At 46.6% G+C, this 14,725-nt stretch overlaps 1 protein-coding gene across 1 annotated transcript in view; it reads left to right on the forward strand.

The window, feature by feature from the left end:
• The window catches only part of LOC142585539 (glutamate receptor ionotropic, kainate 2-like), a 371,129-nt gene extending 360,100 nt beyond the window's left edge, over window positions 1–11,029 (forward strand). The window contains exons 13-15 of the mRNA XM_075696355.1: window positions 510–735; window positions 2,850–3,118; window positions 5,095–11,029. Coding sequence (XP_075552470.1) covers window positions 510–735; window positions 2,850–3,118; window positions 5,095–5,250 — 651 coding nt within the window. The 3' untranslated portion in view covers window positions 5,251–11,029. The remainder of the gene's footprint in view (window positions 1–509; window positions 736–2,849; window positions 3,119–5,094) is intronic.
• Window positions 11,030–14,725: the final 3,696 nt, after the last annotated feature.

A 14,725-nucleotide genomic window follows, 5' to 3' on the forward strand; every position in this document is an offset into this window, starting at 1 on the left:
AGTCTCGCACTGAGCTACAGAAGCTTGATCAACAGACAGTGGTCACATCCAAATTGCGGAGTCTAACCAGGAGCGGCCAGGAGTTAGCGCACTGTGGGAAACGTACAGTACATGTTGTCTGACCTTATGTTTTGCGTGGTTCGAGGCTAGTTGAGTATGCGAAACTGATTGAAATTATCGAGACCCCGCAGGTACGACGCCGTTAATCCGCGTGGTCAACGTTTCATTCCTACGCGGCTGGTCGCGGCTGATCGTTAGCAGACGATATGTCGCGATAGTGCGCATGACAGTCGTATTTCCCGAAATGTGCAATTCTTATACAAATTTGAAAGGCAGATTTTCGCTTACAACAGCCTGTTTATCAAAACCCGGTCAAAAACTAAACAAATAGGGCGCCAAAGCTGAATTTGCGAGCGCATCTTGGGAGCCCATATAACCACTATCGCTGTCATGGCAACACCGCGTTCTTCCCCGAATAACTAAACTGCGCTTTTGTTTTTCTCGTGCAGGAATCTAAGATTCCCACATACAAGAGGATGCACAAGTACATGCTGGACAATGAGCAGGACGTGTACATGGAGTCGTCCAGCGACGGCGTGAACCGCGTCAAAGCGGGAGACTACGCTTTCCTCATGGAATCCGCTTCCATCGAGTACATCATTGAGCGAGACTGCAATCTTACTCAAATTGGTGGTCTCCTAGACAACAAAGGATATGGCATTGTCACCAAAAAAAGTACGTCGATACAGTCCTTTTTCGTTGGTCCCACATAAAATTTTCAACCATTGTTAGTCAGCACTAGAAGATCACGATCGAGCTCTGCTAAATCACATGTACAGGCTCTTATTATTAGAACTTAAAGTTGTCTATAGGAACTGCAGCAGCCGTGCGTGATCGAGACGTGCTCTTTGTCCTGAGCTTGCTTTAACACACGAAAAACCTAACCTAACCCAATACAACTTGGCCTATTTAACCTAACCTAACCTAACCCAACCTAAGCTTGCCCAACCTATTCGTCTTCACGGAGTCTTGGCTATGACTTTTAAAATAAATATTTTGAGGATAGTGATTTAACAGTGCCGGGACTGCGTTGTTTGTCCCTTTCAGAGACAGCCGTGAAGGGTGATTCAGTGAAGTTTCGTGGTGTCTGTAACAAATACCAGTATTGTCTTTCTCATTATGTTCCTTGGCAGAATGTTATATATTTCGAAACAATTTGGAGCCAACATAATAACACTGCTCAAGCGTTTGCCATAATTTGCTTTTATTGGCAATGCGAAAGATTTATTTTAACTCATATCAGTGGTTGCCTAAAGGAAGCATTCTTTATTTTATAGGTATATAAACAGGGAAGGTAAAAGCTTAAGCGTTCTCTTACATCTACGAAAGTTTTTGTACTGAATAAAACTTGGCGCTGGACTAGTTGGTGATGCATTCTTTAATACATCTTCTACTGATTCTATTCTGATTCCAGTACTAGGCACTCAAAAATGTGAGTGACTGCGCATGACGAAAAATCTATTAAAATAAACTTGGAGAAGTTGTGCCTAATGTCTTACTCAAAGTTCAGGCCACCGAAAGTCAGATTCCAGGAAAGTAATATTATATATGAGAATTACTTGTTGGGGGGCTAGTTAGTGCATGTTTCCCGAAGAGGGTTGTAGCGCCGAAAAAGACAACACATGGCAAGCGACACGGGACAGGCGCCTGTCCCGTCTCACTCGCTATGTGTTGTCTTTTTCGGCGCTACAACCCTCTTCGGGAAAAATTATATATGAGACAAAATAAAGAACTAACACTCTACTGCAAACTCATGACTTTGCCTTTTTCAAAGCACAGACTACGACTCGAAATTGTTCACCCACATGTCATTTGGCAGCTGGCCCAATAGGTGCGATATTTTGTCACTATAATCGAAATGATAATAATGATAGTGACATAAGGTCAGGATGTTTGAAGCCACTCCTTCAGGCATTTCACAAGCACGCGTTGAGGGCAATTATGCAAATAGGCGCCCTCTTTCTTGTAATTAGTAGGTAAAGTGAGATATTTGAACACTTTATGATACGAAAGATTGAAGGACCATGAATGAAGGAACGAATAAATGAATTACAATATGCTATAATTTCCTGATCTCTTCTTTGTGTTACTTGAGTGTTGGGGAATTATTGAACAATTTCCAGATTCTCACACTTCTAATTTCATATCTATTTGGCAAGAAGGAATATCGTTCCCTGCGTTATGTGTCCAGAGTGCCGGACTGATTTCCTCTATTACATTCCAGTTCATTGCCTCTGTCACGAGATATGCGCTGAAAACGGCTTATCAATCCTTTCGGTCAACTAGAGGCTGCTAAAGGCATTAGTGGTACATGTCCAGAACGTATGTCGTTCTGACCGATGTGGTCAGAACAACAACTGAGCAAAATGGCGATAATAATGAGGAAAACTTGAAAATAAAGTTAGAAAAACTTGCTAAGAAAGCCAGGCACCCAATGTGGCGGCGTCTTGCCCCTGAAACATTGAATGATGGCTAGAAATCCGAGCGGCCTGTGCTCCTCCAGCTGTAGAGAGAGCGAGAGACAACTTCACTGGTCCATTATGAAACGAAACGCGTTAAGCGTCTGATGGGGTGGCTCCCTCTTCGCGGGCTCCATGTGCTTCCAGGGCCTTATGGCCCCTGTGGATCAGTCGGAACTGGTCTTCCAGGGCAGGGCTGGACAGCATGATCTCCCACCTGTAGATGTAGATTTCCGGTTCACTCTTGATTCCTCTCGGTGAAGGTTGGTGGCGCCATTACAAATCTAGAAAAATAAGAATTTCTCTAAATATTCTGTCGTACTCGTCCAGAATCACCGTACCGGCAGATCTTGTCTAGCGGCATCTTGAAGCTGCAAGAAGCGGGCAAGCTGCACAGCTTCAAAGAGAAGTGGTGGAAGGAGCGCAAAGGCGGCGGCAAGTGCGTCGACGACTCCAAGAAGTCGTCGGCGGTCACCGAGCTCAGCCTGGCCAACGTGGGCGGAGTGTTCGTCGTCCTGCTCGGTGGTCTCGGCCTCGCCTCCATCGTGGCCGTCATGGAGTTCTTCTTCAAGGCCAAGAAGATGGCCAAGGAGGACTCGGTGAGCACTCCTTTTCCCTCCAGTGTCTGAAGACCGTGAAGTACTGCCAACTTTGGTATGCGTGAATGCTTTTCCCGCATGTCACACCGAATTGTCATGCTCACCCGCGGAATATGTCTGTTCAGCTTATTCACAGTCGGAGCGAACCTATGAGATTTGGGGTAACCAGAACACGAGAAAGCGAAGGGAAAAATGAGGGTAAAATTGACTCCCTCTAATAGAGGGCACAACACAACGTTAGTTTTCCAAGTGCCCTCACTTCGCGCTTATATTGCAGGACTCCCCTTTTGAAACGAAAACGCAGATTCTCAGATGTCCTGAGCTTCTAAGAAAGCGCTTTTCAATATTATGCCCACGCGGCTGTGGTTAAAGGGATCTAAGATTACCAGTTCTCCCAAGGAACGTTCGAGAGTGCATTACCTGTAGCACTACGTAAATAAACCTTTCAATTTATTCTACCGGAATTGTTGCCTCTGACACAAGGTACTATTGGAGAGCGTTCGTTAATACATTTCCTGGCGGTCACTATTTTGTCACCTTTCTTGCGTGCATCCCTGAAAGCCACAGACGTGGGACAAAAAGTTCCTTTCGCACATGAGTCACCGCCCGTTTTCTGACATGCGAAAAAAATGGCGGCATTATTTCTAACATTTCTGTCATTTATGAACATGCTGCTTACGCCTCCGCCTCGGAAAAATATCACGAAACACGCATTCCCCATTTATCGCACAATCCCTGACACACACACACAAAAAAAGAATGTCTGATATGCCTGGTCATGTTCTAAAGATTTCCAGATTATCTCTAAGTAATCGCAGAAGCATCCCTGCACAGCGATGGTCAAGGTGCCTCTGCAGCTTTTTTGTGCCCTTTGACTCAAGTACGACGTATATTTCATATACTCCGTCCGGCTTCGTCAAAAACTGCGGAGCTAGCAGCGATTAAAGCTGCACTCAAAACACGTGCAAGAGGAGTTAACCACACCGCAGACTGCCATCTCTGCGGACTCCTGCGCTGCCTTTAGCAGGTTACAACGCAGTCAGATTGATTTCTCAGTGTGCGCATATTACATGACATACATATTACATGACATGAATATTACATTATATTATATAATATTATATTACATTATTATTACATTATATTACATAATATTACATGACATGAAGGGGCATCTCTCGATGCCCAATGTATACTTTCACACGTAGGATTCGCTAGAAATGAAGAAGTGGATCGGCTGGCTTCAACTTGCTATCATAATGACTGTGTCTGCCCTGAAATTTTGTGTAAGCTCGATGACGCTCGTGTGCTGGTTCGTTGACACCTGCTCAAAAAGAATCCAAACCAACGCGCCTCAAATGCGCCTCTTGCGTGCCTCTTGCGGAAGAGTAGGCAGGCTGGCTCCTGCCGGTGGCAGTTTCCAGCCTGCTCCTCGCTTTCCCTTTGCTGTCATATATATATATATATATATATATATATATATATATATATATATATATATATATATATATATATATATATATATATATATATATATATATATGTTTATATCACTAATACTACTAATAAGTGCGCAGAAACAAACGGCTGCTGCCATTTGAATGAGAATTATTACGATTGTAGAAGAGCACGCGCTAGGGAACGAGCCAGGTAGCCACTGGATGAATAAAAAACTACAACATGGGCAACTGGCCGTTATGGGAAGATTCCGCAGTTCCCAAGTGCGTCCTCTCGACTGATCGCCTTCGATGCAAATAAGTTTTGCTTTGTATTTTGCCACTGAATTCGGTGACCTACTCTATTAGTCAGGATTGAGCAGGCGGTGTTCAGTCGAAACCTGGATTACACGTGCATGTCGACTCCAGCAACCTCCGCACGCCAGTGTGGTTGTTGCAAGCGAGCGACATCGACAGCCAGTTCACTCCCGGTTACAGTGCTTGACTGTTTCTAACTCTTGTCCCGCCGCGCTCATCCAGGTCTCCCTGTGCAAGGAGATGATGAAGCAGCTCAAGTTCGCCATATCGTGCCGCAGTTCCACGATGCCCGTGAAAAGCAACAAGCCGCCCGAAGTGGACAGCAACGGCGGAGACTACCGCATCTCCACGCTGCCGTCATTCACGTCGGACTTTTGAGCGCGCGTGTGTCCCAGTGGACGACCGCGGGCGGCGACGGTGATATAACATTATGCGTACAGGACTCTTATATGCCCGTCACTTACCACTCCTTTCCATGCCTCACCCTCTCTCTGTCCCCCAACCCACCAGCTCTCACCTCCATATTGAACACACTCCGCGGACGTTATCATTTTAGCGATCTTCTTGCCATGATGTGTGTGCCGTCTCGTCCGTGTACTTACGGTTTCTTCTGCAAGCTTCTGTTTCATCTAGACAATTGACTTGCGCGAGTGCTTTTCTTTGACCACGTTCTGATTTCGATAGACAACTGACATGCCAGTGCTTTTCTTTGACCACGCTCTGATTTCGCGGTCATTGTTAGATACCGCATGTCCGCGTTTACGTCCTTATTTTAGTAACGTGTCTTCCTTTATTTTTTTTTCTCGTCAACAAATTTACTTTCTTTGTTTATGTCGCATAACTTTAGACCTGTAAGCAAGAGTAAGGTTCACACGATTGTGGACACTTTAAATGATCAACAGTGGGCGCAGAGAGAATGTAGGTGGAGCGAACGTGTTGACAAGGGACTTGTCGTTGTCCCCACCCTGACGTCAGGAATATCACGTGGCGTAGCGCTTTTGCACTGCACATTCGCGTAGCTTCCTAATTGCGTCAGAACTGCGTCGGGGCCTGACGCGCTCGTGACATCAGGTCCCCCGACGAAGGCTGCAGTCCCCTTCTCAAAATGTTTGTTCCAGATATATTCCTTCTTCGACCACGGTTAAGAACTTTGGAGTTCTCTATCCGTAAGTACGCTGAAACAGCCAAAAATATTCGTCAAACAAACTGCACTAGACGCAGCCGGTCACTACTATGAGGGTTACCTGCAGATGACTGCCTGTGAGCGGCACTTCTTCGGACATGCTGTTCATCTGTATCTCGTCTGTACGTGCCTGTGGAGTCAGCTGGTAACGACCCACAAGGTAGCAAGAGCGCCATGCTGACCTATAGGAATCGGAGAACACTGACTAGAATCAGGAACCTTCCGCCGAGAGGTCGCGTAACTAACTCCTGGTGTGTTCAGCAGATAGTGATGATAGCACGTACCGGCGGCAGCTAGCAGTCTTTCGTTCGTAAAATCGCCGAGCGTACCTTCAACCTTACACTCGCTATCTATTTCACAAAAAAAAATGTAGCGTAAGATTTCTAAAATTGTTTTTGTCACCACATTTTCACACACATTGTCATTTATCAAGAAAAATGTTTTGCGAGTACCATTTGTATTTCGCATTCGCTCAGCAAACCAGTGAATAGGGCTTATTCCGAACATCAGGCTTTCCATAAACAGAACTTTAAATCCCAAATTATGTTTCAATATATGACATTGGACAAAAGAAAAGCTAGTGTAAAAAGCATGAGAGAGATAATGGGCTTTGAACGACAGAAGGCTGAGCTAGTTGGTAAGGATTCATTATGCAAAAAAAGAAGTGAGGCGTGCAGACAGGACACAAGAGTAGAGAAGTGCGTTCGTGTTGTCCACTTCTCTACTCTTGTGTCCTGTCTGCACGCCTCACTTCTTTTTTTGAGATAATAGGTACCAGCACATAACCACGTGAGCGAAACAGGGGAAACTGCAACTCGACGAGTAGGGCCGTCTTTTTTTTTTTCGTTCTTTTTTCTCTTTTTGGTTTTCATACGAAGTGATAAATCTAGTTGAACTGCGCGCTCGTGGGAGTCAGGTAGCATAAGTAATGATAGTGGCAGTGCGAGGTTGTCTTGAGAGTTTCTGCTATATCGCCCTCTTATTTCTTTGTTGTATAGTGTACCCGCATATTTAATACGTTGTCGCCTACAGCACGCACGTTCCCATTCCCAACATTGTTCGAAACAGTATGTGAGCCTTCGGCACGTTTTACAGGCATAAGCACGCGGTGCACGCATCACCACCGCCTAATACGAGGAGTACCTCAAAGTACACAGAACAGGAACGACTGAGAGAGGTGAAAAAAAAATAATAATGCTCTTCTAGGAGGTCGACAGTCACATACTTTACTACCTGCTCATTTGTTAAGCTGCGTCGTTTCAGCAGCTGTCTGCAGTCGTTGGGACACGTTTCACACATGTTACTCAATGTTACGCGAACATGTGAGTGTATGCAGATTGTGTGCGAGTGAAAAAGTCGTGCATGCGAGTGTTTTGCAAATGAGAGCCTGTTTGTTCGTCATGTTCGTGACTTGATGTTGTAATTATAGGCGGGCGGAAACGAAACCGAAGTTGGGGGCGTGACTGATCCAGCCAAAGTTATCGTTTCGCGCCACAGGTTACTGAAATTTCGGTGCTGGTCGTACTTATATCGCGCTTTCGCAAAGACAGGGGCTACCGTACGTATAGCTTTAGTTTAGTATCATCAACCTTTAAGCGGTGCTGTAGCTAGAAGTGAAAACTAGTTAGCACACCAGTTCCATCACTTAGGCTGCGCGGTGTGCGTTGCTCTTCTGTTTAGTTGGCACTCGAGTTGGCCGTATTTGACACAACTATACTATCAGCGCTCAGGGTAACGTATCAGTAAAGAAATGCCTGAATCTCAGGCAATCATCTTTGGGATAAATACAAAAAGCATATTTCCACTCTAAGTTATCCTTGTTTCTTTTAGTATTATCGAGAAGCAACTGACTTAATGACGCGCTTTCCTGTTTTTCTGTTAATATATTCATTACTATGACTGCGAAAGTGTAAAACAAGCATTTCATAGTTGTTAGCAAATATGAACAGTCCCAACAAAACAGTATATCATTTCATAAGGAAACATTTGGTTCGAACTAAAAAATGTCGGCGGAATAGTATTGCGGGCGCTTTTTCAAGGCCATTAAAGGAGCGTTCCCATCTTTGTAAACGCAAAACACCTTTTTTTACGTGCAAAAGTGGTTGTATCGCTATAACGACATTAGTTTGCCTATAGGTGCATGCAGCGTATTTCTCAAAGAGCTCTCAAAACATTTTTTCTCAGTAACTTGCCACCGAAGGAAACCAAAGTGCAGCAGACGTTAAGAAATGAGAACTTTCCGCCGTATGAGCCTCAGGCAACGTTTGAAAAATGTTTAACATTTATTTCTAATTGTTTACTAGATAGATCCGAGTAACAATATTTGGAAGTCATTCTTCATAACTTTTTTTTTCTTGATATGGCTTACGTAGCTTTTGCTCAATTGGAAAACACCTGTTCCTCCAATGCAGTGCCGGCTGCACATTTGATTTCATTGTAAAGGCAACACTGTTCCGCGGTCATCACGGTGATCCCTTTCGTTGTATGGTAGCCGTATATCCTTCTCTACTGTTAGTGATTCATAGCTTTGCCTTCACAGAAATATCGATATCTTCAGGCGAGGCAAGACGCAGATGTACATGTTACCGCGCCTTTGTCACGTTGTCCGTTTAGAAGCTCAGACAGCTCGACATTATCTATAGTTACATTTACAAACGCGGTATACGTGACGAAGTCCATCATCGTTCAGTTAGCATGAAGTCTCTTCGGTGCCATAGCTCCGCAGTTTTGCAACTGCTCTACTCGGAGGCTAAGGGAAAGTGCTCATGTCTCACAATACTCACAGAGTCGTTTAAGCATGTGCACTCGTTCTTCCTTGGACGTGCAAGCGTCCGCGTTAGAGATGTTCGTTCATCATCACTCGTCGTTTCTGTGACGGACGTCGAAAAGTGCTCAACATTTGAGCTTCATGCACAGATTGTGCTTACTATACTCCCTTTCTTCTGACGTTATCCTTTCCTCCTTCCATTAGCCACGAGCACTAGTGAACAAGGCCTCGACAGCGCTAGTGCCATTTCCATGATCTCAGCGTCGATGTTGCTGCGCTAGCACTTCGCTTGTGTTTGAGGCCAAGTCGCTTCAGTTTGAGCCGAGACCAACATCGGAGAGATGTTATGCCTTTCCGTTCTTGCCACAAATAAGACGGTTCGAAGTGAGCCGTTCACCTATATTATGTTTCAGTGGTATGTTGTTTTTGGTTGTTGTTATAAGCTGCTTGTCACACGGACTCTTTCTCTATTTAGGTGACTGTATTGTTAACTCGATGGTGGCAAAGCACCATAGCAGTCTGTAGGCAACGAATACCAAATGGTATGAAATTAAAACGTCGCGCAAAGTCGCGATGGTGTAATTTTTATTTATTTTTTGTTGCGTCCTTATTATTTGAGCCAAGGGCTGTTCCTCGATAAATATGAACGACCAGCGCGTTTTGATCGTTTATATTGAAGGGCAAGGCCCATGTGCTCTGCGTATTCTATAATGAAGTCTTAAGCGCATCGCTCGGTCACCTTAGTGGTTTTTGTAGTACTGACTCTTAGAAATCAGCTGTACGATAAACGGTTCTCTAAGGCACTCTCTTTCGCTCTTTGTCCCTCTTTCCGACTGTGCGATAAGGCGGTGAGCGGCGCGGCGTTTGGACTTACTTCCTCTTCCCAAACAGTGCTGCCCCTGGATGCGCACATTTTTTACATAAAAGCGTAGTGGCGTAGATTCCCGTGTGACGTATTAATGTAGCTTATAGAACAGCGAGAGTTGGCTTCTCCTAACTACTCACTCCTACGCGTCTTGTCTTATGTTTATTTTCGCGTCAAGGGCTTGCTACTCACAGCTTCGTCGCCCTAGGGCTCAATAAAAGGGAAAAAAAGAAGAAAAAGAAGTAAGAACACGGCAGTTTCTTTTTCGGCAAGCTAACCTCGTTAAGTTACAAGTTATGACGGTTGTCCCTATTAAAAAAGATTCATGGTTGTACTTGTTGTTTTCTTTAATGTTTCTTTTTTTTTTGCATCTCGAGAGTCTATTGCTGTTTGCTGTACTGCGACATAGCTAGACGGGTGCCGAACGCAGAACGGGGCCCATAATCAGCGAATAATTTTTTTTATTTTTCGTTTTTTTATTTCTTCATCGAATCATACGGCGCTGCCTCTCCCAGAGCACAGACAGGAAAAGTAAACACGATAGGTGATGCCCAAATCCACGCGCCAGAGACGGTTTCTCACTGAGCAACAGACAGAAGCTTATGCCATTGCGGGTTGTATGCGCCGGAAGTAAATTCGGGGCCGGAAGCACGTCACGGACGCCGTGTTCTGGACATCGCCTATTGAATTAGTCTTAGCGAGATACTGTTTCTATCCTCGAAATCCCGGATCATCAGCTCCATTCAGGAAAATACCTTCCGCTGCAAAGAAATCTGGCATTTTCGAATAGAGCGGATAATCGAGGCGCTCTTTAGCTATAGAAAAGTAGTAGTCAGCGAACGTTGACTATCTCGTATAATCTGTAGAACGCATTAAGCGTTGTCAGTATTGATCACTTAAAGAAGATAGAGCGAGCGTAGCCTTATAAGGGTGCACGAACACTACGACCTGAGATAGATAGATAAAAATGAAACAAAGGAAGATCTTCAATTCTACCGCGAGTCCGAAGTTTTTGATATAGGTATAGCTTCTCATTGTTTGCTGTAAAACAAAGCGCGTCTTTCAGTGATTTGTGTAACCTTTTGCCATCTTGTGTCAAAATATGCTTCTTGAATACGTGTTACATTATTTAAGCTTTTTACCGGCTGTTTGATCGGCATTCGACGTCGAAAACAACAAGCAATCATTGGTTAACCTCGACTCGCATTTTTGTCAGTGCTGTTGGACAGAAAAAAAAAGCGTTCGCGAATTTCACTTGCAACAGTGTTTGTCTGGGTGGAAGCGGTATCATTTTGATACAGTATTAAAAGTATTTTATCTAAATAAAGGTTGCATACTACAATCGTCTGAGTCTCTTTCGATATAACCGTGTGATTTATGTGCCTCGTTCGCTGCACTAACATGAATGTGTGTGCACCTATTCACATGGTTTAATATGAAAAAAAAGCTAGGAAGTCATAAAAGGAAACATCATCAGTTTTCAAAAATACGAAAATCGACGGCGGCTTCGTCTTGAGCTGGTCTGCCGGCCGTAGGCCAACACTTCAGGCTCTTATGCCTTAGCCTATACATTGGCTAAGCCTAAACATTTCAGGCTTTGTCAGACTGTTCATGTTTTGCATTCTAGCTAAGAACACTCGTCGCCACCTATCGCCGCCGTCGCGAAGCCTGCCGATGGCCTCCGAAATGCGTGGCGAGCCGGTGCGTGCGACCGCTGAGAAACGTGCCACGCGGTGTTTGAATCCCACCGATGGCAACGGTTGTTGTGGTCGCACCGATGGTACGACCTGTTGGGAACTCGGCGCTGACGCCCGTTGTTGCACCTGGGTCGCAAGCCCCAAGGGTAGCGTTGGCCTGGCGGCCTGGGGTACAACTGGAAGCATCCGAAGGTCCCGGCAAAGCATGAGTCGACTGGTAACAACAAAACAACTTGTTTATTTTAACATCGCAAAGAGTTGGCGGTCAGGTTGACCGAAGTAGAGAGACGGGAGAGCACTTTACTCAACAGAAGAAATCGGAGCCCTCCTTTTTCGTCCGGGGGCAGCTGTTTTTATACTCTCGCAGTTGAGGGCAAGAAGGAACCCCTCAATAGACGAGCACGTGATTGTACAATGAGATAAGGTGACGCATACTGTCGTAGCGCCGCCGGTCGGGCACAAAGACTGGGAGGAGAAGGTAACTTCTACTGTCGTAGCGCCTCTGGTCGGGCACAATGGCTGGGAGGAGAAGGTGACTTCTACTCTCGTAGCGCCTCTGGTCGGGCACAATGGCTGGGAGGAGAAGGTGACTTCTACTCTCGTAGCGCCTCCGGTCGGGCACAATGGCACATACACTCACACACGCACATGAAGGCACGTGGCATCGGAACATGCCTGGACGCGCTTGGCGGGGAGCGTAGCGGCGACGCCGAACGGGCCAAAATGTCTGCCGCTTTGTTGCAGTCGCGCCGGCTAAACCGCGCGTCGTAGGCGAAACGTAACAGCGGGTAACCGGGCTCTTCTCTCGCGCTTATTCCGGACACGCTGCGCCACATAGTAGCGCCGCCGAGAAGCCCTGCCATGGCCTCCGAGACAGGAAGCGTGGCGCGCCAGTGCGTGCGAACGCTCTCACGTGGCCGCACACCCACTCGCACATACTCCGTGACCCAAGTTGGCGAGGCGTTCTTCAAAGAGAGGCACTTACCGAATGCATTTGTGGCGCTACTTGCTAATGCGTCGGGTTGCTGTCCCAGAGGCACCCCTGTGACGTGGGTACAATTCCGCTAAGCACCGCAGAAATTTAAGGGATCTTTTCTTTGTAGAGCGGCACATTCTCTAACTCTCATCTAGTTACACATGTTGGCGTCAAAGACGCTTAGTAAAGAGCCGCACAAACCTGCTGGCACGTACACAGCGACCCAAATTGTCATCAAAGAGTTTCATTGGAGACCAGCACTGACCGAGGGTCGCATACCAAGTGGTCCAAGTCGGCGGCAAGGGGTTTCCTCGAACAGCGGTACCCACCCCGTCACGCGTCTACAATGGCCCACGTCGGCGTTAAAGAGGTTCGTTGAAGAGCTACACATGTGTTCACGTTGCCACATACTAAATGAGCCGAGTTAGTCCGACGGCTGGTTTCGAAGCCTGCTCGTTGAGCACAGCAGCCCGATGAGCTGCCCGTTGGGCAATGGACTACCTCGTGACCCAGGATGCTAGAAAATGGTTAGAGACGTAGATAACCCTCGGAAAGTGCGTCAAGTACCCTGAGAATGCCTTAAGGCACTAAATATCAGACATACTGCACGAAACAGCAACAAGGCCATACACCATTTCAATGACGATGACACAGTGACGACGACTACACGATTACGATGGCATATAACGAGGACGACGATTGCGGTGGCGGCCTGATAGACGACGAAATGGCAACGCATAGACGACAACGAAGTGAAAATGGCGGAACGATGACGACCGCATGGCAACGCAGAAACGATGAAGGCAATAAAATGAGATGACGGAATAACGATGACGGCATGCTTGAGTTGTAAGTCACGTCCGCGCTTACGTCCATCACCTGCCGCCTTGGTTTGCACTATGTCCACTATCGATCAGCCGTGCAAGGCAGTATCTTGGCATCTATTGCGACGTAGTCGTTAGAACTACCAGTGGCCCAGCCCAACCCAGTGGCGCAAGCCAAGACTGCACTACCTTATTGATGGACCAAAATTCTTGGTGGAATAGCTAGACAGGTAAATAGTTTTAAAGCTAAGTAGCTGCAAGCGAAACTGGTCTGGCAATACGAAGAGTGCTTTTCGCATTAAAATGCTCGCTTGCTTAGATTTAGAATCGCGTTAAAGAAACCCTGGCGGCAGAAATTAAACCAAAGTTCCTCTCTACGGCGTCCCGCATAGACTGTGTTTTGCTTTGCGACGATAAACCCCACAGTTGATTTCATTTCAACTTCGTACTATTTTAATGAAGACATACGCGATCAAGCGAACGTGCTTGGATACTGGCTATAAAACGCACGTCGACGATATCGCATGTTCTACAGCCACGTAAAGAAATGCAGGAACTTAAGAGAATCCATCACAACAGTTCTGATATACAGTGCTATTGACATGATAAGTTGAATTAGCCCTAAGAGTCCCATAAGTCACTCTGCTTTAGTTGGAACTCCTACTGTCATAGCTGGGTCACCTCCTATCGTGCTTCCGGTAAACTTACGGCTCCAGCGTCACCTTCATGTAATCCAGGCCCTAGCTGCACATGGCGGAGGTCCTCCGTACGTTGATCGTGGGACCCGTGTTTTACCCTGGCATGCGGATGGGCGCCGCCAGCGAGAGGAACATCATGCACGTCGCGATGGCCAACGCGGCGTCCTCGCGACCGACGTTCCTCAGCCCCGATGCGAACGTGGCGCAGACGCCATCCACTCGGCCGATGTCGAAGCACCAGCCCCATCCAGTCCCACGTACGGGAGTCGGGTACACCTCGCACACACAGACATCCGCCAACACGTTGACCGCCAGTGCGAAGGCCTCGGCTGGGATGAAGAACAGCTGGGCGAGCATCGCTATCGGGCCCCCGGTGGCCACGCTGTGTAGGCGGACGAGGCCACCGAGCAGACCGCAGCTTCGTATGAGCAGCTCCAGAGGCCTTACCCGACCTATGAGTGTGTATGCGAGCAGAGTCGTCAACATATTGCTGGGTAGGGACAGCCAACGGGCCCCCGAGTCGGGAGTCTTCAAGGACGACTGGAGCAGCACAATGTACGCGAATGACCGCTCGCCGCCTGCTTCGCTCAGCGATTGTGCTCATCTCTTTCTTTCTTCGGGCCCCTTCCTTAGGCGCAGAGTAGCAGGCTCTAGAGTAGTGTTCATCAGGCCGACCTCTCTGACCTTATGTGAAAAAGTCAACCTCTCATATGTAGACAAACATAGCGACAAATCTATGTCAAGGGGTGTTAGTAAAGCAATACTCTAGAAGCCGCTTTACTGCTTACAAAGAAGCTGCAAAAAATGCGAAGTACAGTAGACGCTCGGTAAATGGTGATCGCT

Source organism: Dermacentor variabilis, chromosome 6 (assembly GCF_050947875.1).
Source record: "Dermacentor variabilis isolate Ectoservices chromosome 6, ASM5094787v1, whole genome shotgun sequence".
NCBI lineage: Eukaryota > Metazoa > Arthropoda > Arachnida > Ixodida > Ixodidae > Dermacentor > Dermacentor variabilis.